General features: G+C 33.2%; 1 protein-coding gene across 1 annotated transcript in view; it reads right to left on the minus strand.

Moving 5' to 3' along the window:
• Positions 1 to 2,981: 2,981 nt before the first annotated feature.
• LOC140877452 (uncharacterized) overlaps positions 2,982 to 23,035 on the minus strand; it is a 34,406-nt gene continuing 14,352 nt past the window's right edge. Inside the window, exons 6-9 of the mRNA XM_073280989.1 lie at positions 22,295 to 22,463; positions 21,779 to 22,261; positions 3,136 to 3,283; positions 2,982 to 3,061 (exon numbers count right to left, since the gene is read on the minus strand). Of these exons, the coding sequence (XP_073137090.1) occupies positions 2,982 to 3,061; positions 3,136 to 3,283; positions 21,779 to 22,261; positions 22,295 to 22,463 (880 nt within the window). The remainder of the gene's footprint in view (positions 3,062 to 3,135; positions 3,284 to 21,778; positions 22,262 to 22,294; positions 22,464 to 23,035) is intronic.

Genomic DNA, 23,035 nt, shown 5'->3' on the forward strand with positions numbered 1-23,035 from the left:
GTATTAGTAGTCAGATTTAAGCTACTTAATGAAACTTAGGATACTAAATCAGTCTGCATGTCTTTATTTCGTAGTCCTTTTAATTTCAGAATTCAGAAGTGACTAATAAAAGAGACAACTGTTAAGTTTTTCAATTTTATCGTAATCTTAAATAACAAACTAGTTAATGGTTCAGTCTGTAACAATCCTTTGATTCTAGGTTGGGAATATAAAAAAGTGAAGACACAGTTAAATGGTAGCCGAATATTCCATATATATGCATGTGTGGTTATGATGTATTTAAAAACAACGTAAGTTGCAGACAGAACAAATAATCCAAAGTGCATTAATTAAGTTACAGGGAAATAAGAGAAATGACATAAACTAAGGTGTTTGAGGTCAGGAAAAAAGTGAAAAAAAAAAAAAGATATGCGAGAAATGACATAAACCAAGCTGTTTGATGTCAGATGCGCATAAAAGAAAACACAAGTAAATGTAAACCAAACGAATCAAAATCGGATGACTTACAACTGAGCAGATCAAAGAAAACACAAGTAAATGTAAACCAAGAGAATCAAAATCAAAAGACTTACAACTGAGCATATACATGTCGTAAACACAGTCAAAAACTAACTGGCGAGCAGATCGGAGCAAATTGATGTCGAAACCTAAACAAGGAAGATTTAGACGCAAGAGTAGAGAAGAGAACACAACTATATTCGTAAAACCAGACGAAACCTACCGATTTCGAGGCTGAGAACCCAACAGTGAGCAGATCATGAAAAGCACAAGGAGAGGTGATGAAGACAGTAAAGAACGAGAGCCAAGCGATTGAAGAACGGAGCAGTGACGAAATCGGCAAGCAGATCGGAGCAAATTGGTGTCGTAACCTAAACAAGGAAGATTTAGATGTAAGCGTAGAGATGAGAACACAACTCAATTTGTAAAACTAGAAGAAACCTACCGATTTGAGGATGACAACCCAGCAGTGAGCAGATCGTGAAAAGCATAAGGAGAGGCGACGAAGACAATAAAGAACAAGAGCCAAGCGATTAAAGAACAGAACAGTGAGGAAATCGATAAGTTTGATATGTATGAACAGAGGAAACGGTGAAGACGAAAAGAAGAGATTTAATGCGTACAACCGGTTGTCGCTTTACATCCCAACCAATAACATTTAACCATTTTTGTGTGTGAATCGATGGAGGCGTAGGACACAAGACACGTGTATTTGTGAGACGAGGAAAGCCAAACGCGTGTAATTGTGGCGAACGGGAGACCGGGAGTTTATCATCTTCTAACCAAATTCCAGCAACTTGGGATGCGGTAGGTTTGCTAAAAATGCGTTGATAAACAATAGGGTCGGCTTGTAAAGCAATGTTATATTCGTTTAAGTTCTGAATTTTACTAAGACTTCGGAAGAAATTTTCGTAGGGATTCATTTCTAAAATATGAGTTATTTTTTATACGAGAGTTTCTTGTAATTTAGAACTAATATACATTCTATTCAAGACCACGTGTTCAGTGTCAAAAAAATACATTCCAGATTTTTAGGGTTCTGATTGTTTGATGGTATTAGTTGATCCAAAAATTGATAAACTTGGCCTTGTACTCGGAATTTATAAATCCCAGCATTTCTTATAGCTAAAGATTTGTCACAATGTACACCCATTGATGTGAATGCAAACATATTATTGTAACTATGGACGTAGTTAATGAATTCTTTGGCATCCTGTTCATTACCAAGATATAATCGAACTAAGTCAGTAGGCATTTCAGTGTTTAGAAGATTTACATCACCTAATGAGCAACAAAATGTAGGTGGTTCCAAGTAAATACGGTTTGCACCACAATATTGACAGTTTGAAACATCAGGCAGTAAATCTGGACTGCTGACATTGCATGCAAATGGTTCAATATCAACATTTTGTTTGTCAATTGTATTTGAAATTGAAAGTTGTTTCTTTTTTTTTTTTGTCGTCGATTGTTTTTAGCCACTCTACGATCTTCTATGCTATTGTATTTTCGTTTTTGAGTTTTTGTTGACATGATTTAAAATGTCAAGAGGTATAAAAAGTATCACAATATAGGCTAAATATTTTGGAACTTATATTTCCTGCGAGTAAAAATTCAAGTAATGTGATTTTATAAGATTAAATAATTTTTTTTACAGCTAAATAAAATACACAAAGATAGAAAGTTAACATAATAGTACAAGATAGAGTTTAATTTAATGAATTTAAATAACCCTACATATAATCATAGTTGAAGCTACTTACTAAAGCAGTAAGGAAACAATTTTTTAAATTTTTTTTTTCAACTACAGTCCATTAAATATCCGTACGAACATATATTATCAAACAACCTAGTACAAAAAAACCAGGAATATCATTAGAAGAAATGATAAAGGTAATCTATAATTGCAGACTGGAGGTTAATAGTATTAGTAGTCAGATTTAAGCTACTTAATGAAACATAGGATACAAAATCAGTTTGCATGTCTTTATTTCGTAGTCCTTTTAATTTCAGAATTCAGAAGTGACTAATAAAAGAGACATCTGTTAAGTGTTGATATTTTATCGTAATCTTAAATAACAAACCAGTTAATGGTTCAGTCTGTAACAGTCCTTTGATTCTAGGTTGGGAAAATAAAAAAGTGAAGACACAGTTAAATGGTAGCCGAATATTCCATATGCATGTGTGGTTTTGTTGTATTTAAAAACAACGTAAGTTGCAGATAGAACTAGTAATCCAAAGTGCATTAATTAATTTACAGGAAAATAAGAGAAATGACATAAACTAAGGTGTTTGAGGACAGGAAAAAAGAGGAAAAAAAAAAAGATATGCGAGAAATGACATAAACCAAGCTGTTTGAAGTTAGATGCGCAGAAAAGAAAACACAAGTAAATGTAACCAAACGAATCAAAATCGGAAGACTTACAACTGAGCAGATCAAAGAAAACACAAGCAAATGTAAACCAAGGGAATCAAAATCGGAAGACTTACAACTGAGCAGATCCATGTCGTAAACACAGTCGGAAAACTAAATGGTGAGCAGATCGGAGCAAATCGATGTCGAAACCTAAACAAGGAAGATTTAGACGTAAGAGTAGAGAAGAGAACACAATTATATTTGTATAACCAGAAGAAACCTACCAATTTCGAGGCTGAGAACCCAACAGTGAGCAGATCGTGAAAAGCACAAGGAGAGGTGACAAAGACAGTAAAGAACGAGAGCCAAGCGATTGAAGAACAGAGCAGTGAGGAAATCGGCGAGCAGATTGGAGCAAATCGGTCTCGTAACCTAAACAAGGAAGATTTAGATGTAAGCGTAGAGAAGAGAACACAACTCAATTCATAAAACCAGAAGAAACCTACCGATTTGAGGATGACAATCCAGCAGTGAGCAGATCGTGAAAAGCATAAGGAGAGGCAATGAAGACAATAAAGAATGAGAGCCAAGCGATTAAAGAACGTAGCAGTGAGGAAATCGATAAGTTTGATATGTATGAGCAGAGGAGACAGTGAAGACGAAAGGAAGAAATTTAATGCGTACAACCGGTTGTCTCTTTACATCCCAACCAATAACATTTAACCATTTTTGTGTGTGAATCGATGGAGAAGTAGGACACAAGACATGTGTATTTGTGAGATGAGGAAAGCCAAACACGTGTAATTGTGGTGGACGGGAAACCGGGAGTGAACTGGCCATTTTAAGAAATAGCACGCTTTCATATATGTAGATGTAGATGTATTAAACGATTAATATTTTTTGGCAAAAAACTTTATCTATTTATTCATGCAACTTGAACAAATAAAGACCTCGAAGACTAAATGAACAATGAGATGGCAAATATGATGACTTTCATAAAACATCATTTAATTACTGTATATTTTAAAACATGTTTATGGTCTATTGGTCAAGCTAAAAGAAGGATAAATGTCTCCTGATGGGCTATTGTCGAATCACGTACCAAACTTAAATATCTACTCTCGAATAAAAATGAATTTAATGATGAGCAGGATAAAATCCACAAAGAATAAGGATTTATTTCTTTTGAGAGTATGTAAATAAAAGGTGGATTTTTTTTTGTTTTTCTACTAATAATGAACAAATAAAATACTAAACAATAAATAAATACGTGAGAAAATGATTAAAGAAATGTTAAAACTCAATATTACCAAACTCTGATTCATAGGGTTTCGAATATTCAATTGTATCATTGGTCATCGACTAATAAATAATTTATTTATACATTTCGAGACGATTAAAGAATCTTTTAGGATAAAAAATGCGTATAGAGAGGGATTAATACACATTTAAAAAAAAAATTTAAAAATGTTGTGGCAATTAAGCTGAGTTACCTGCTTGAATATCTAGTTTTTCTTAACAACCAACTCAATGCGAGAATTGAACTAGTCAAGCGGAAAATTCTAACGGTCAAAGTTTGAGCTAGTTACTTAGGCAGATATAAAATGCAGTGAAGTACATAACACAAAGATTTTTTTTATGGAATTCAAAGTCTAAACTTCTACGTCTCATCTTCATCTTTTTCCATAAAGATTTCCACTAGAATAATTTAATTTATACAACCACTTGTACAAACTCTATCCAACCGACTCTTTGATTAGAACTCGTCTTAACAAGATTCTGTCTAAAATCAGAACCACTTCTAATAGAGTTTCAACAAGAAGTAACAAGTAATTTTGATCTTCAAAATCTTGGAGGTGTAGCACTAGCTAGTTGATCACTTAATTGATCTGGTAATATAGTGAAAGTGTGCTTGTAGCTAAAAAATTTGATATGATCTCTTTTTAGCATGAAAACTTATAAGGCACAATTCTCTTAATTTCTCATAATGATGATTCAAAAGTCCTTCAAATCTTTATACTCCTCGAGTATTTATAGATGTTGAGATCCAATGTCATAAAATATAGCTCGTGCAATCTTTTTACAAATATAACCGACACTTGTGCAGAGTATTCCACGTGTCTTTGTCATCTTTTCCAAAAGAATACAATAGAGCGGGGTTCTTTTGGATGACAATTAAATACGGAAACAATGATTTTTTTTTTTTTGCATTATCTCCAAAAAATCAAATTGATCTTTGTAGATGTTTGAAATTATTCTGACAAAGAGTTTATCTATTATGGATAACTAGAACTGGTCTGGACAAGTAAACTGATCTAGAAAACTAGACTGGTCTTGACTTGAAAGATTAGTCTGGGTAGAATTTGATTTGATAATAATTTCCTTATCAGTTAGTGTTTGTCCAGAGAAATTTAAATAACCAAATTATTATATATATATATATATATATATATATATATATATATATATATATATATATATCAATTAAGTCCTTTTGGTTTTGTTCAAGTGCTCCCATCTAATCTACTCGGCAAATTTGATATGCTCGGGTGATCTGCGTGAAGTTTGATTTATATAATAAGTTATTTGTCATCACCAAAACCTTATTGTTTTGACTTAACAGTTTTACTTTTTTTGGTGATGTCAAAACCAAACATAAATTGAAGTTTGTCTGACACGAAGAAATATGAAGATAAAGAATTGATCTGATAAAAATCAGTCAGAATAACTCTAAACAATTATCTCTTGTAAAGCTGATATGATGAGTAGCTCGGTCCTCTTCCTCCAATTCTGCCTTGACGGCCTTGCCTCTTTGGAGGTGAAGAAGGTCTTCTTGAAGTAGAAAATAGGTACCTTGTCCTTTTCTCTCTTTTGGCTTCACCGATCCGCTGAAGGAACTCCATAATTATGGTGAGCTGGCTGTCGAAGGTGAACTGCATCGACTGAAATTGACTAATGAGCTCAGTCTGGACTTTGTTGATATGGCAAGTGTGAGGACCTCGTTTCTAATCATCTAATCTTGAATAATCATTCAATCGATAGTAAATATCAAGTCAGAAAAATTAAAGAAATTTTTTTTTAAAAAAAGACTATGCCCAGACCCCGTGCACCCTCCGTGCATGGGTCCGTGCATTTATCTGAAGAGTACACGGATACCATACCACCTCCGTATCTGGGTCCGTGCAAAATCAATACACTAAAAACCGACTTTCTGCCTCACTACACGGACCCTCACCTGGCGGTGGCACGGGGTCCGTGCATGATAAAAAATTGCAAACTCCAACCAATGCGAAGGTGCACGGACCCTTGCACGGACGTGGTACGGGGTCCGTGCCCTGATACACCAGCAAAAATAAAAATAGCAGCAGATCATGCAACTCAATTCCAACTCCAAAAATCCTCAATTCAACAGGCATAAATCCATACAACCCGTATGAAAATAGTACAGGATAGTTCTAAGTTGTACAATAAACGATCTAGTAGAACATGCATCAATTCTAAGCTCTGCAATTCCAAAAACAACAAGTACAACGAGTTCGAAACAAAGTTTGACTTCTAAAACCAATTCCTCACTTCTATCATTCCCAACTCGATCTAGTCATGTTGCCTCTGACTCCAACCTATCTCACCTGTTGCCAAGCACACATACAAAGACAAGATAACAGCCGGATAAATCAGGTGAGAATACAATTCCCAGTAAAAGAGACATAACATATAATTCATTTAATATATCAAATCCTGATATACGTAAAAACATGAAAAGCAAGTCAAGTAGTATATCAACAACTCCATTTGAAATGCAATAAAATGCAATGTGTGTCTTTAAATCGGGTTCTCATATCTAATAGTTAAAGAAAACGGTTCTCTGCTCTATTTGGGATCCCAAGGAAAAAATATCACACAACTCACCGACTCTACCGATCGAGGTGGAAGGTGCATATTTCAATCCTCTAGACTCTAGGGCATCTACATAGAGCTGATCGACAATTGGTAGTAATTCGTCCACCAATGCCACTCGACAATAATCCCCAGAACGTCTAATTCTCTTGGGCCATCTACGCCCTTTCAAATCAAGAATTTAGGCTCAATATGAATGCAAGTGCAATTTAGAAAAACAATCAAACATATAATTCAGTGACATGCAAGTATGTGATTTCTTCGGAACACTCGAATCAAGTGAGATTCGAGTAACTCGTTCCATTCAAGTCTAAGTCGTCTTATACCTCTTCTTTGATTCGACGTAGCTGCAATCCGGACAAGCGTTCTCGATCAAATCTTCAACGATTCGAATTCTGCTACTCCTGAACTCCACAATTTTCAACCAATATGTACGGAGATACACAAACATACAATATCAATCAATCCAATTCAAGTCGATTCAAAGACTTAACTCAAACTCCTAAAATCCCAAAATCTCAAACCGGCGGCATAACGACTATAAAATCGACTAACCGAAAATGCAACCAACAATATAACAATCCAAACAACAACAAATCCTCCAATTCAAACCAATTCCAACAAATACCAAAATCCAAATTTTTGAATAAAGCCTAAAAATTCAAAACAAATCCGAACGACGTTATTTTTCCGATCCGAATGCAAATATACAATCTATTTTAGCTCAAGAACAACATATCCGAATTTAAATAAATTCTGACAACATCCCAAAATCAAAGTATATTGGATCGAAGAAAAACTTACGGTAGAACGGAGCTCTCTCAGCCGTGATCACTAATCTGCCTTCAGATTGAATTTCTATCGGATGGATCGAGCACGAAAAGATATCAGAAAGCCCAAAGGGGCGTGGATATGGTAGATCGGCCAAGGGAAGAAGAGTGAAGCCATCTACACGCCTCTTTCCTATTTATATGCAATTGACCAAGTCAAATTCCAAAAATTGCATTTTAGTCCCTGAAAATTCCCAATTTGAAATTCAGTCCCTTATCGAATACCAATTAAATCCTCAATTTCCAAAAAATTGCATTTTAGTCCCTAAAAATTCCCAATTTGAAATTCAGTCCCTTATCGAATACCAATTAAATCCTCGAATTTCTTAATCTCTGATTATCAATCTTAGTCTTCTAAACTCTTGATTAGGCTAATTTTGGGGCATTACAATTCTCCCCCTCTAAGAACTGATTTCGTCCTCGAAATCTAATGGGGTTCAATCTCAAAAGATAAGAGATATTATCCAAACTGCAGAAAGAATTCACCTCTCAGAAAATAACTCCAGGAAATGCTGTCTCAAATCGGACTCTGTCTCCCAATTCTCTTCTTCAAATCCGTAACAGCATCACTGAATTATCACAAACTGAGTCTGTTGGTCTTGGAAATACTTCTAATTTCTGGTCAAAACTCTGAATCGGTCGCAGCAACTCGACGACTCACTACAGTCGTTCTTGACGGTAGAAGAACATAAGAAGAATCTGGTGATAATCCGCAACAAAAGACGGAAGAATACATCGAAAACACTAGAAGAGATGGAACAAAACAAGTCTATATACAAGAGCGCCTATCATCTCCATACTCTAATTAGAACAATCAATCTCAAAGACGGCTTCCCTATCTTCCCATAATCAAAAAATCATCTGAAAGTCGAAATCTTCAGAATATTCGATCTTTCCGATCAAAATACGAAAGTCTGCATCTAAGATATGTATACTTCGACTGTCTAGTCCAAGTCATCTTCATTCTTGACAGACATTCTTCATCTGTCCATTCAACCTCAAAACAAATCTGGTTCCAAATCAGGAGACTCAGAAAAATCATCTCAATTCAATTGAGATTTTCATTTCTGATCGTACAAATCATCAAAATATGCCATCCAGATAATTATCTGATAGCTGTTGTTGTACAAGAACTTCATAGGAGTTAGCGACACTTGTCAGCTAATGCAAGAGTCAAGCACCATGCTCCAGATCTTCTCCTCCCGGGATCAGGGTGTTTCATATCTTCCTATAATTCGAACCATGGACCTTCAGGATCGATACCATGATCTACCAAGTTTGGTAAAATTGAGCTTAAGAGATGGCATGGACCGATCACCCTCACCTAGCCCAATCGAGCTATTCAGATATTGGGTTGGCCCAGCATTACAGCTCGGCAAGGCCTCTAAATAAAATCGTCTGTTTTGACTGTCTGTCATTCTGAGGATAACAACTATACTCAGATGTAATCTAATAACAAAGTCTCTTTGAAGACCATGCCAAAAGGAAGAGTACATCAAGGATCTCTATCTGAAAATGACCCAATGATATGTCGATATTTTCCTATGTTTACTTGGATTAAATTATGATGATTAGGTGCATTTTGATTGATTATATTCATGTTATAGTTCCTAATCATTGTATGTGATTTGATATAGGAAAAGAGAAGAAATGAAACTAAATATGGAAAAAAGAGGCGAGATAAGAGGAGAATTACAAAATAGCAATGATCAGAAAATCATATTTAATTTTAGAGAATTCCAAATCCAATCTCAACCATTACGAATTAAGTTCAAGATGTTTTAAAGAAGCTGTCCAAATTTCAGTTCAATCCGACGGCTAGATCTCTGAATATGAATTTTGTAAAATCGCTGCTCGCTGGAAAAAAGTCGTGCCCGATCCTACCAACTCACAGGATCGAGCGCGAGAAAGAATTTGCAAACAGTAAGTTGAATATTTTTGCGCGCTCGATCCTACCAACTCGTGCAATCGAGCGTGCCCATGAGAGACACAGGCATTAGGTTCACCATTTTCTTGGCGCTCGATCCTACCAACTCACAGGATCGAGCGCACCGAATTTTCCGAGAAATCCTTTTAAGTTAGGAAACTTATTTATTTATGACTCTAGTCATATTTAAGGTTTTTGATCTCATTTTTTGAGAGTATTATCAATCTTCTGGACGGCTGAACACGCAAGAAAACATCTGGCGGCTAGGTTCTATTTTTCTCTGTTCTTAATTTTAATCTTTCTAGTTTTTATTCTTGGGTGAGGAAGACAAACCCTTGATTTTATTTACTGTGTGAGATTTTGATTTTTAGTGTTTAATTCAATTTGAGTATCAAGAGTTGTTCTAATTTATTTCATGCTTGTGTGTTTGATTATTAGATTGATCACCTGATAATTCTTTCGTACAATCTATCGCTAAATTATAATTCAAATCTGTAATTGTTTGATTCATCTAATTTGTGAAGAAACTGCGTTTAATATTTTATGCTGTTGAATTTATTAAATCGTAGAAACAACAATTGACTAGGCTAAATACATCCGCTGGTGCATGTGTTGTCTAGATTCAACAGTTTCACTCATATGAATGCTACCTTAGATTTAAATCTAGATCGCTGGTATTTGGGTTGATTTATTGGTAAGGGTTAATCTAGAACGCTGGTGTCTAATTAACTAAAATTAAGGTGAAACAGGAATTAAATTTTCAATGGTGAATATTCTATGAGAATTAATTATTTTTAGAGAATCGATGATCGAGTGAATGATTTCAAGGGTGTAGTCGACCGATACCAAGGCTTGTTTTTAATTGATTTTTCTAGTTTAATTTAATTCTTGCATAGTAGTTAATAGAATCCAAAAAACACCCTTTTAATTATTTTCAGTATTTTTAAGAATCACAAATAAATTTCACTTTCCTCCTGGGAATGATCCCTACTCTTGCTACTACATGTTTATTTAGTTAACCTGAGTTGAATTTATTTGGGCGCGACACGACTAAGCGCTACCACCCAAATTCGGCAAAACGAACAATCTAAAAAGGTTCTGACAAAATATCTATCATCTGAACATGTCTGAGGATCATACTGTACAAAAAACAGTAACAGATTACATCAATCTTCCAATCATATTCGGATAGCAACTCAAACTCAGACTGATAATAGTAATCTCGTGATGAATCCCTCGAAACATGATCTGTATCCCATTCTGAACCAGAATAAACTGTACAACATATCATCGGGTCGTTCTATCTCTGCTTCTAAATGAACTGACTCTTCAATCATTGTATACCTTTCGATCATCTGAAAGAATTCTGAATAGACTGCAATGTGCCAATCTCAAGATATGTTGTCTCAACCAAAACATCTGGCACAACAATATGCATAATCTCAATAAGGCATCAACACCAACTTGAATCTCAGACTGGTTCAGTTCTGACTTTTCTTAATCGAATTCTCACAATCGAATCAAATCTCTAAACGACCTTGATCTTCTAAATCAGTTCTGATTGGGCTCGAAAGCAAAGTTCTGATAGACCTTCCATCTGCTTCAAATTCTAAACCGGAAGTGTCGTATTCATAAATCAAGGAGAATGCCGATAGTAGATAAAATAAGAACAGATCTTTCGGCTCAGAGCATCCGCTGCTGCATACAATCTCTCCGGATAGAATGGATTTCCAATCAGAAATTCCTTAGCACCTCTAATCATCTTCTCTTTCTCATACTCAGTCTGTACGGCGAAACTGAAAGAGTGGGTGCCCGGTTAGCCAACTTGTGGCTAAGGGCTTTTATGACTCTATGTATAAACAATCTTTGTTTAATATAATTTACATTCATTAATGGCATTTTTTTGTCTTTCTTCATATTGTTATATTGTGATATACTATTGTTGTTTTGATAAAGACCTCGAATATACTATAGTGTAAGTAAGATGAGATAGTGAATAAAGAGAGATCACTATTATGAAACACATCTTATAGTCACTGTATATTCTAAACAGTTCCTAGTCAATTGAGCCGTCCGCTAATAAAGATAAGGATCGCTCGAGATTGAGACTAGCATTTGTGATGCCAAGTACCACGTTTCATTGGTAATGGATATGGAGATGTTCAAAACATTCAAATGGATATTCATATGATGAATGATCAAACTACCCTATTCGGACTTTTCAAGTGGTAATCACTTATCGAGTGGATAAAGTCCGCGGTTTTGGTTGTACACCATTAGTCCTTACTACTTGAAACATCATTGAGACTCTATATGCTAGTACTGTACTTTGACTCCTTTACCGACTCTATTGGGGTCATCAGGTGTCGGGATTGGGTACAGTTATGACACATATAGGAGTCAATGCATTGTTGTCAAGGATTCACCACATACTTGCGAGTATGGATATCCTATGCGATCTGAGGAGATATTAGTGTGACGAATCTCTGGCCAGAGTACATGATGTGTTTTAGGTTACTCGATTTTCCTAGTAACACATGCGATGTCACTATTTGATCTCCAAGATGTAATGCATAGTTATCGAATCTCGAACGACTCTCGATGCACCAATGGTTGTTGATTCGATCGGGATATATGGATGAAGGGACCATACTGTACGCTAACCAAAATCTACTGGTTCTTCCAGGCACTATCAGTGATACCTAGGGAATCATGAGGCGATGTTGCTAGACACTCTTACCATGATTCGTTGGGCAAGTCGGAAATTGTTGTTCCGAGTCACAAGGAGTTGTGAGCCCACGACTAGCTGTATCCCTGAACCATTGAGGGTCACACAAGTAATGGATTACTAAACCCCGTTGAGATAGTTAAATTTAAAGAGTTAAATTTAATGAAAGAGAAGTTGGACTTCTTAACTAAAAGGGAGTGGAATTTCCTAAAATGACATAGGGATGGGCATTTTTGGAAATCACTGAATTCGGATTCAGAAAAATTATCTTGACTTTAAAAGGTGCAAAAATGGTTTCTGTGCACATTGGTGAAATCGGTTTATCAATCGGAGTCATGATAAATTTTATATTAATTTCTATAATAACGAGCTTGGCTTGTTGGGCTTAAGTTATGGATTATGGGCCCTAAGGATTTAGAGTCCTAATACAATCATAACTTAATCTAGTGTAGAAATTATCTATAAATAGATGAGTAGTGTTCGAAAATCACAAGAATTCATTCTAGCAATTTTCAAAAATCACTCATATTATTTCAAGGGGATTTTCGAAATCCTCTGTCCCTTTTTGAGAAAATTCAGTTTGTGATTTTTACGAAAAATTACATTCTGAATTGACAGATCAAATCTGTTTATTCTCATCGATAAACATCTGATTGATTTCTAGTGCAATCAATTAGAGGGTTTCTGTTTTCTGTTCGTGGACCTGATTCCGGAGATTGATCGTGAAGCTATCGGTTCCCGGGATATACAAAAAGAGTAGATTAAATTCTGTTGGTGTCCATAATCAAGCCATTACTTGAAGAGGTAAAAATTTAATTGTGATTTTATTTTTACTTGAATAATTTAATCGTAAAGTTTTGATACCCATGATATGGAATCGTTCCATATATAAAAATAAAAATTTTAAACTTCCGCTGCACCGGGTATCAATTCTTAATTGATCTGAACACGTTTTTCCAATAGTGGTATCAGAGCCAGGTTGCTCAGATCAAACGATTAAATTAATCGATTGTACAAAATATTTGGCCTCGGTTTTTGAAAACAAAACGAATTTTAAAAATTAAAATTTTGACGGAACAGGGGCATTGGGGCAGCGATCGTCGCTGCCCTGGGCAGCGATCATGGGCAGCCCTGTCCCACGTGGAGGAGGGGGCTGCCCAGGAATGTCCCGGGCAGTCCGGGAAAATTAAAATTCATTTTTAATTAAAATTTTGAAATTTTTGAAATTTTAGTTTTTGGTTCGATCGAAAATTGTTTTTGATTGGTCCACGAGGCATCGGATCAAATTGTTTGAGTCCGAGATTTTTAAAATTGATTTTTGGATAAATTTGAATTTTTGGAAAATTTATAAATTTTATCCGTTAAATTAGATTTTATAAAATTAATTATTTTGGTACAATTGATGATAAGATATGATCTTATGAAAGGATAAGATAAAATTTGATTTTATCTTGTTAATTATGATGCCATTGCATGTTATCCAATTATTTAATTATTGAATTAATAATTAGATAAAAGGATGATCGATTGCCATGACCAATTTGGTAGGTGTATGTTAGGTTATTTACATTTGGTTTTATTGTTGTTGGGTTTTATTAATGGGCTTGGTTTATAGCTCAATTTGAATTGTCATTTGTAATAAAAGTGGGCCTGGTTTATGGCCCATTCCCACCCTTAAATATGTATCTCCTACTTGTCATCGAAATTTATTGTAAATTTATTAGACTTATTGGGAGATAAAGATTTGAATACAAAGGTGGGTCCAGCAGACAATAAAGACCAAAAAAATGTAAATTGGAAGCTCAATGTAATAGGATTGCATTGCATACTTGCATATCACCTAGGATTGGACTTAGACTCGTGATTGGCAACCACGGGTTGATTAGTGATTGGGATCGATCATCCTTTAAATAATATATGATATTATTGTTGTATGCATGTTTAGACTAAATTGTATGAATCCCGCAAGCATACAAATATTGCATGATGAGACAATTTTCAAAATTAAAAATCCCTCATTTTAAATATGATTTAAAATTGATATCAAGATAAACAAAAGGGAATTTAAATATTGTTTAAATGTTCCTACCTTCCATCAACGATCAATGTATGAGATGCTACCCGCGGGCACGGTCCGGCTCATATTTGGGGGGGGGGGGGGGGGGCCGTTCGTCGGAAAGCTGTACATTGGATTGACACATGTTGTAAGTTGGGTGGAACTCCCATGGAATTGGCTCATATTATTTGGGATCCACATGGCGACCGTCCATCACAACTTAATATTGATGGTTCATCTTGACATGTCACATTAAACGGCGTCATATTATTGGGCCCTTATTGGACATGAGGTAAAAACATGGGGGTTGCTTTGGAAGCAATTAGGCTCTACCTTTTGAAAATTATGGTTGGCTGATATTATTCGTGACTATAGTTTGTCAATTGGATTCCATGTTCCCACTAAGGAAACCAGTTTCCCGTTTTCACTAGAGGGTAGTGAAATCGTTAAAATAGTGGAAGTGAAATTCATAAAATAAATTTTGCCATATTTTATGTCTTAGTAAATTAATTAAACAATCATCGATTATTATCTGTTTCATCTCAGTATATCATTATGATGAATCTTCGTAATCCACATGTTTCAATTCTTGAACAAAAAAAACTTTTTGGCGCAAACTATAAGGAATGGTTCCATAAGTTAAGATTGTCCTGAGCTCGGAAAAGATTTTCCAAGTGTTAGAAAAGGCTCCACCGAAAACAGCCCCGGCTGATGTAACTTCGGAAAGGTTGGCCGAACTAGAGAAATGGTAGGACCATGATCTCAAGGCCAAATGTTACATGCAAAGATGGACAAGTCTAAATAAGTTTGTCATCACTGCAAGAAACTCAGTTACTGGAAGCGCAACTGCAAAGAATGTATATCGAGTAGTTACGAACTACAAAGGATATATTTTATAAATGTTTCACTTAATATTAATTCTTGGGTATTGGATACCAGATGTAGATCTCACATTTACAATGAGTTGCAGATGATGACAAGAAGTCGTAAGCTTAGGATGGGTGAGACCCAGTTAAGGCTCGGAAATAGTTCCAGAGTTGAATCCAAAAGCTATGGGAAACATTTGTTTAATTTTGAAAAAACAATTTTAAGCTATATTTTGAGAGAGATGTTTTTATTTGTACCAAGATTTCATTAAAACATTATTTCTTTTTCTATTCTTGATAGAGAAGATATTTCTTGAAAATTTGCGAATGAGATTTGCAATATTTACAAGAATGAATATTTGATTTGAAATGGACAATTTAAAAACGATCTATATAACTTAAAATTAAAAGACGTTCCAGTTGATTATGTTGATAAACCGGTAACAACAAACAAAAGGAAAATCGATAGTCAAAACCCGGCAAACCTTTGGCATGCTAGGCTAGGTCATATTTCCTCAAGGAGGATGAACAAGCTAGTGGGAGAGGGAATGTTTGATATGTCTGATATTAACTCTCTACCTACTTGTGAGTCCTGCCTAAAAGGAAAAATGACTAAATCTCCTTTCAAAGGGAAGCCTGAGCGTAGTCAAAATCTGTTGGATTTGATCCATACAGATGTTTGCGGACCATTTAAGTATCGGTACTAAATTTGGTCACACCAACTTCATTACCTTTACTGATGATTATTCTAGGTATGGGTATTTATATTTAATGAAATATAAGTCTGAATCATTTGAAAAGTTCAAAGAATTCAAGGCTGAAGTAGAAAACAAACAAGGTAGAAGTATTAAAGCACTTCGATCGGATCGAGGTGGAGAATACTTAAGTACCGAGTTTTTGAGCTATCTAAAAGAGAATGGGATTCTCTCTCAGTGGACTCCTCCTATGACACCACAGCTAAATGGTGTCTCGGAGCGTCGCAATCGAACTTTGTTGGACATGGTTTGATCTATGATGAGCTTTACTGAGCTCCCTCCTTCGTTTTGGGGCTATGCACTTGAAATGGCGGTGTTGTTGTTGAACAATGTTCACACCAAAGCAGTGAATAAAACTCCATACGAGTTATGGAATGGCAAAGCTCCCAAGTATTCGTACTTGAGGATTTGGGGATGTCCTGCTTACGTGAAGCAGACAGTGGGAGATAAGTTGGATAGTCGATCCACCTTATGTTATTTTGTAGGATATCCGAAGAATTCAATCGGATATTATTTCTATCATCTTACTGAAACAAAATTGTTTGTTTCGAGAAATGCCTGCTACAACTTAAATTGTAATTCACCCAAGTGTAGGTTGTCTGCAAGTAATATACTCGTGAGTACGAGATCGATCCACGGAGAGGATGCTGTAAGTTAAATTTTAGCATGATATATTATAGATGGAAATATTATTATGAAACTTCAAATACACAAATTATAAAATTGTCAAGGTTTCAAAGGTTCATTGTTGGTTTATTTAAGATTGCTTAATAAAAATAAATAAAAGAAACTAAAATAAGAATAAACATAAAAGAACAATGAAATATTTAAACAAGTATATCATATAATATAGTTCCCACTATATTAATATCAGATTAAACGATATTTAATACATGGTACCCATAATATATATATAGATGAATAAATATAAACATAAAAAGAACAATTAAATATTTAAACAAGTATATCATATAATATAGTTCCCACTATATTAATATCAGCCGATATTTAATACATGGTATCCATAATATATATATAAATGCATAAATATAAATTGACATAAAAGTAAATGTTAGATTAAATCACAAAATTTCATTTAGAACAACCGGCAGAGCCACGCTATCATCTAAATAAAATATATGACTTTATATTAGATGCGATAAAGTAAATGTTAGTTGCGGAAAAATAAATGTTATATGCGAGAAAGTAAATGTTAGTTGCGGAAAAGTAAATGTTAGTTGCGATAAATTAAAAGTTAGATGCGAGAAAGTAAATGTTAGTTCAAATCACAATATATTATTTAGAACAACCGACAGTGTCACGCTATCGTCTAAATAATATATATGACTTTATTATAAATAGATACATATATTTATAGTATATAATTATTGTAGTATTTATTGTATCATATTTGACAACAAATCTAGGTAACCACATTCAAGGTACCAAGCATTTGATGTAAATAGATAACAACAAATCTTCCAAAATTATACCTACAAATAAGGATCAATTAGAAAAAAACAAATAGAAATAGAAAAAGAGAAGAATATACAAAATATAAACAATCTTACTTGACCAACAATGAAACCTTTTCACCTTGACATAAAAAGATTTAGCTTGCCATGAACATGAAACTCAAGAGTAAGGATAAAATAAATTTCATACTTGAACTTGAGAAATATGCACACTCAAACTTTTATTCTCACACACACAATATTTATTTTACAAGTGAGGACTTCTCTACACTCTTACACACTACAAATCTTATACAACACATCTATTTATAGGCCAAATGAGAGCAAGGGTCCAAGACTCATTAAATATGAAATAGTAAAGTTGGTGGGTGCTTGTCTCCTTGAATGTCAATACATTGACCCAACTTTAATTGGCATGTTTGATGCCTTAGACTTCCGATTTGGCTTCTGCACTAAACATATAACACGTAGCCCTTTGTCTATAGATGTGTTTTGACAACTCATTCACCCCTTTTGGATAAAATATGAAATACGTATGATATTTGTACTCCAAGCTGGTCATAGTAAAAGTAAATCTGTCTCCATTTTCATGTTTGATTATTTTGATCATCTTAATGAAGTTTTTGGAATTTCTTGTTCTCTACAAAGTTGAAGATGCCTCTTTTGTGATTTTACAGGTTTTGAGATTACTCCATTATGACCTCTGTAGCTTGAGTAATTTTATTTTTACCAAACCTGCGCAAACCATAAAATACAACATTTTAGTAAAACATTTAAATATAAACACATAACACTAAAATAATACAACTTCATAATTTTAATTAAACTTAAATTTTAAAACACACTTTTTAACATATAAATAATTACAAATTTTAAGTTTCATCACACCCCCAAACCGGCTAATTACTAGTCCCTTAGTAATAAAATTTCATAAAATCACAAGTTAGATTTTTATTCCTTAATATATATATTCAAATTTGCAAACTTTGAAATTTTAAAATATACTTGTAAGAAGATCATATGTTATTTATAAATCTTGATATCAACTAATATATTAATATATAATTGGATGGGATATACATATATATTTCACAAAATATCAAAATAGAAATCCTTTTCATAACATGTATATCTTCAGGAATTTTAATGTAAAAGTCTCAACTCCATATTCTCTCGGGTTATGATATTTTTTTTATATATATATATATATATAACTAGTTTTCACTCATGGAGTTGGAATAAAATTATACACTCATTGAAAATGGTTAATATGTAAAGCAGACAATCAAATAACCTAATATTGAAAATAAGATAGGATAATTTACAAAGAATAAACCCATTTTGTTTTTATTTTGTTTTTGTTTTTATTTTTAGTTTTTTTCTTTTTTCTATTTTTCTCTTTTTTGCTTGGCTGCAAAATTGTTTTTACATAACCAAATACCTCCAATAAACTTTGAAAATGTAACATATATTTTTTTTTTCAAAGTTTATTTTTTTTGTTTATTTTTTATGAGGTAAATCTATTACATTGATAATTATAGTAGAGATATTAATACTCTACATCTTTACAATCAAACTTCAAACAATCTTTGCAGCCAATTTTCATATGCACAATAAATTTTTTTTTAAATGGGTTTAATCTAGTAATCAACCATTTCTTAATAATCAATAAAAGCTTATAAGTTGTTTTCTCAATTCTCACCTCTCACTCACAAAATTTATGTGAGTAAATATTGCACTTTTACAAATTAATTTCCTCAATTATACATGTTATTATTCATTCAATCAATATCACTTTAATTATATACTCATAAAAGTTTTAAAAAATATGTAATTTGAAACACACAATTATATATTATTTATAACTTATATCCCATCAATTACATATTTTCTATTAAATTGATAAAAAGAAGAATAAATAAAAATCTATACAAAAAGACTTCATTTTCTTAGTAGTTTGCAATTTAAATATATACGGAATATTAAAATCTAATCTATTGTGATAATATGATAAATAAAAACTAATGCGTGTCAGGAGTTTTTGACTCCTTACTCTGCCATTGAAAAAGGAAAAATATATATTATTATAGAAATATATATATTTTTTAAATTTTATTTTTTTATTTTTTTTAAAAAAATAAACCCTCCCCCAAACCTGAATATGACATTTTTTTAAAGAAAAATAAAGAGTACATGATGAAAGAGATATCACCTGGAATTTATTGAAGATGAGGAACAAACACAAACCATTTCGTGACATGTTGAATCAATGATCCAGTTTTCTTTTCTTACTGGTTGGTTGAGACCAATTGATCTTTGTTATAGCCGAATCAGGTTGATGAACAAAAGCTTGGAGATCATCAATTAATTGGTCCTCATTCGAAGCAGAGATGAGCATCTTTCGTGAATTTTCTGAAATAAAATTTTGTTCCACGGCTACATCAAGAAAAGTCAACAAACCATCATAATAGTTATTGATATTCAACAAGCCAACAGGTTTATTATGGATATTAAGTTGTTCCCAAAAAACAACATGAAAAATTTCTTCTAAAGTACCAAAACCACCAGTTAAGGCAATAAAAGCATCAGAATTTTCTATCATTTTAGTTATTCTCTCGTACATTGATGAAACTTCAACTCTTCCCCAACCGTAACACCTATAATATTTCCTTCAGCTAAAGCTGTAGGAATAATACCCAAAACCTGACTACCTCCAAGATGAGCTGCTGTTGAAATAGATCCCATTAACCCAATATTTCCTTCTCCGTAAACCAAGTGAATTTTTCTCTCTGCTAACTTTTTTCCAAGATTAATTGCTGCATCAACAAATATTTCATTCTTTCCAGTATTAGAACCACAAAATACACAAATATTCTTCAATTTTTGTGAAGAAGATCCTGTCATGTTTTTTTTTTCTTTTCAAAAATATAGAGAGAGTTGAGTGATTTTATAAGGAAAACAAGGAATAAGACAGAAATAGGAATACATATGTGAACAAAATGATGAAAATAGTAAAAAACAATAATATATAATAATAACATGCATGCGTATAAACAGTGATGTGATTGTGGCTCACAGTGTTCCTTCAATATTTATGAGTCGAGGGTTGGCTTACCATCCAATTTTCTTATAAATTGGCAAATAGGGTCTTTTTTAGTCAGATTCCCAAGACCATTACCATGACGCTGCGCTTGGAATAGTTTCCATAAATGGAGAAGTTGACCTTGAACATCTCCACTAGAATGCGTCTTAAGAGTCAATGAGATATCATCTAATGACTCTTTACTCAACTCATTCTTAATGAAATCAATTTTATCTTCTCTATTTGTAGAAACATATCCCAAAGATCTGCATTGTCTATTACAAGTCCATCTAGCACAATTATGACAAACATCTAACCTTTTAGCCCTTCTTTTCTTCGCATAGTTACTTTTTCCTAGTCCAGACATATTTCGAACAAGTAAGAATTTTGGAACTTCACCACCTAATCGAACCTTGGCTTCAATTATAAGAATAATATCCTCCGGGATTCCTTTTTGCATAAGCATTCTCAATCTTTCACATCTGCCTTCATAAATCATTCTCAGAACTTTTTTAGAAACAGATGGAAAATATTTACCAAGTTTTTTGATAGCTTCATCCATAATATATATATATATATATATATATATATATTCAATTATTTTGGGAAATTGAAATAAAACCGACTGAAAGTAGTCACGGAGTACCGTTATCTGCCATTTAACCGGGAAGTGAACTCAATTCTGCAAAAATAAAATAAAAATATAAGTAACAATTAAGTTGGATCATATAAAGGCATAAACTCTTCATTAAGAACTTCATTTTCTATAAACGGTTTAAGTCTTTGCCCATTAACTTTAAATACATTATTATTTTTAGGATTTTCAACATCAACAGCACCATGAGGATAGACAAATTTAACAATAAATGGTCCAGACCATCGCGATCTAAGTTTTCCTGGAAACAAATGCAAGCGAGAATTATAAAGTAAAACTTTTTGTCCGATTTCAAAAAATTTCCTCATAATATTTTTATCATGAAATGCTTTTGCTTTATCTTTATAAATCTTTGCATTTTCATATGCATCATTTCTTAATTCTTCTAGTTCATTTAATTGCAATTTTCTTAATTTAGATGCATCATCTAAATTAGTATTAAACGCTTTAATTGCCCAATAAGATTTATGCTCAATTTCAACAGGTAGATGACAATGCTTTCCAAAAACTAATCTGTATGGTGACATCCCCAATGATGTTTTAAATGCAGTTCTATATGCCCATAATGCATCACTTAATCTTAAAGACCAATCTTTTCGATTTGGATTGACTGTTTTTTCCAAAATTTGTTTTATTTCTTTATTTGCAAGTTCAACCTGACCATTCGTTTGAGGGTGATATGGAGTAAAAACTTTATGTGTAATACCATATTTTCTTAACAACGAAGAAAATGATTTATTTATAAAATGACTTCCCCCATCACTTATTATAGCTCTAGGTATTCCAAATCGACTAAAAATATTTTCTTTCAAAAATTTTATCACAACTTTATGATCATTAGTTCTACATGCAATTGCTTCAATCCATTTTGAAACATAATCGACAGCCACTAAAATATAAGTGAATCCAAAAGATAATGGAAATGGACCCATAAAATCTATTCCCCAACTGTCAAATATTTCAATAATCATGATTGGATTTAAAGGCATCATGTTTCGTTTTGAAATTGAATCCATTTTCTGACAATTTTCACAAGATTTGCAAAATGAATGTGTATCTTTGAATAAAAAAGGCCAATAAAATCCACATTGAAAGATTTTTGCAGCTGTTTTCTTTGACGAAAAATGACCTCCACATGCCTCAAAATGACAAAATTTAATGACAATACTAACCTCATTGTCGGGTATGCATCGTCGAAAAATTTGATCAGGACAATACTTAAACAAATAAGGATCATCCCAATAAAATTTTTTGACCTCTTTCAAGAATTTATTTTTATCTTGTGAACTCAAATGAGAAGGCATTTTATTTGTCACAAGAAAATTTACAATATTACCAAACCAAGGCATAGTAGTAGCATAAAATAGTTGATCATCCGAAAAATTTTCATTTATTGATATTTTATTTTGAGATGATTCAGAAATTATTCTTGATAAATGATCGGCTACTACATTTTCTTTTCCTTTTTTATCTTTTATTACAAGATCAAATTCTTGTAACAACAAAATCCATCTTATTAATCTCGGCTTAGCATCTTGTTTATTTGATAAATATTTTATGGCAGAATGATCAGTATAAACAATAGTAGTAGAACCAATTAAATAGGATCGAAATTTATCTAATGCAAACACTACTGAAAGTAATTCTTTTTCAGTTGTTGAATAATTGATTTGAGCACTATTTAAGGTTCTACTTGCATAATAGATCACATAAGGTTTACCTTCTTTTTTTTGTCCTAACACGGCTCCTACAGCATAATCACTTGCATCACACATTAATTCAAATGGTAAAGACCAATCAGGAGGTTGTAAAATAGGTGATGTAGTTAAAAGATTAATTATCTTTTTAAAAGAAGTTTCACATTCTTGAGTCCATTCAAATTGTGCATCTTTTGTTAAAAGATTTGAAATTGG

Source organism: Henckelia pumila, chromosome 2 (genome assembly GCF_033568475.1).
Source record: "Henckelia pumila isolate YLH828 chromosome 2, ASM3356847v2, whole genome shotgun sequence".
NCBI classification, from domain to species: Eukaryota; Viridiplantae; Streptophyta; class Magnoliopsida; order Lamiales; family Gesneriaceae; genus Henckelia; species Henckelia pumila.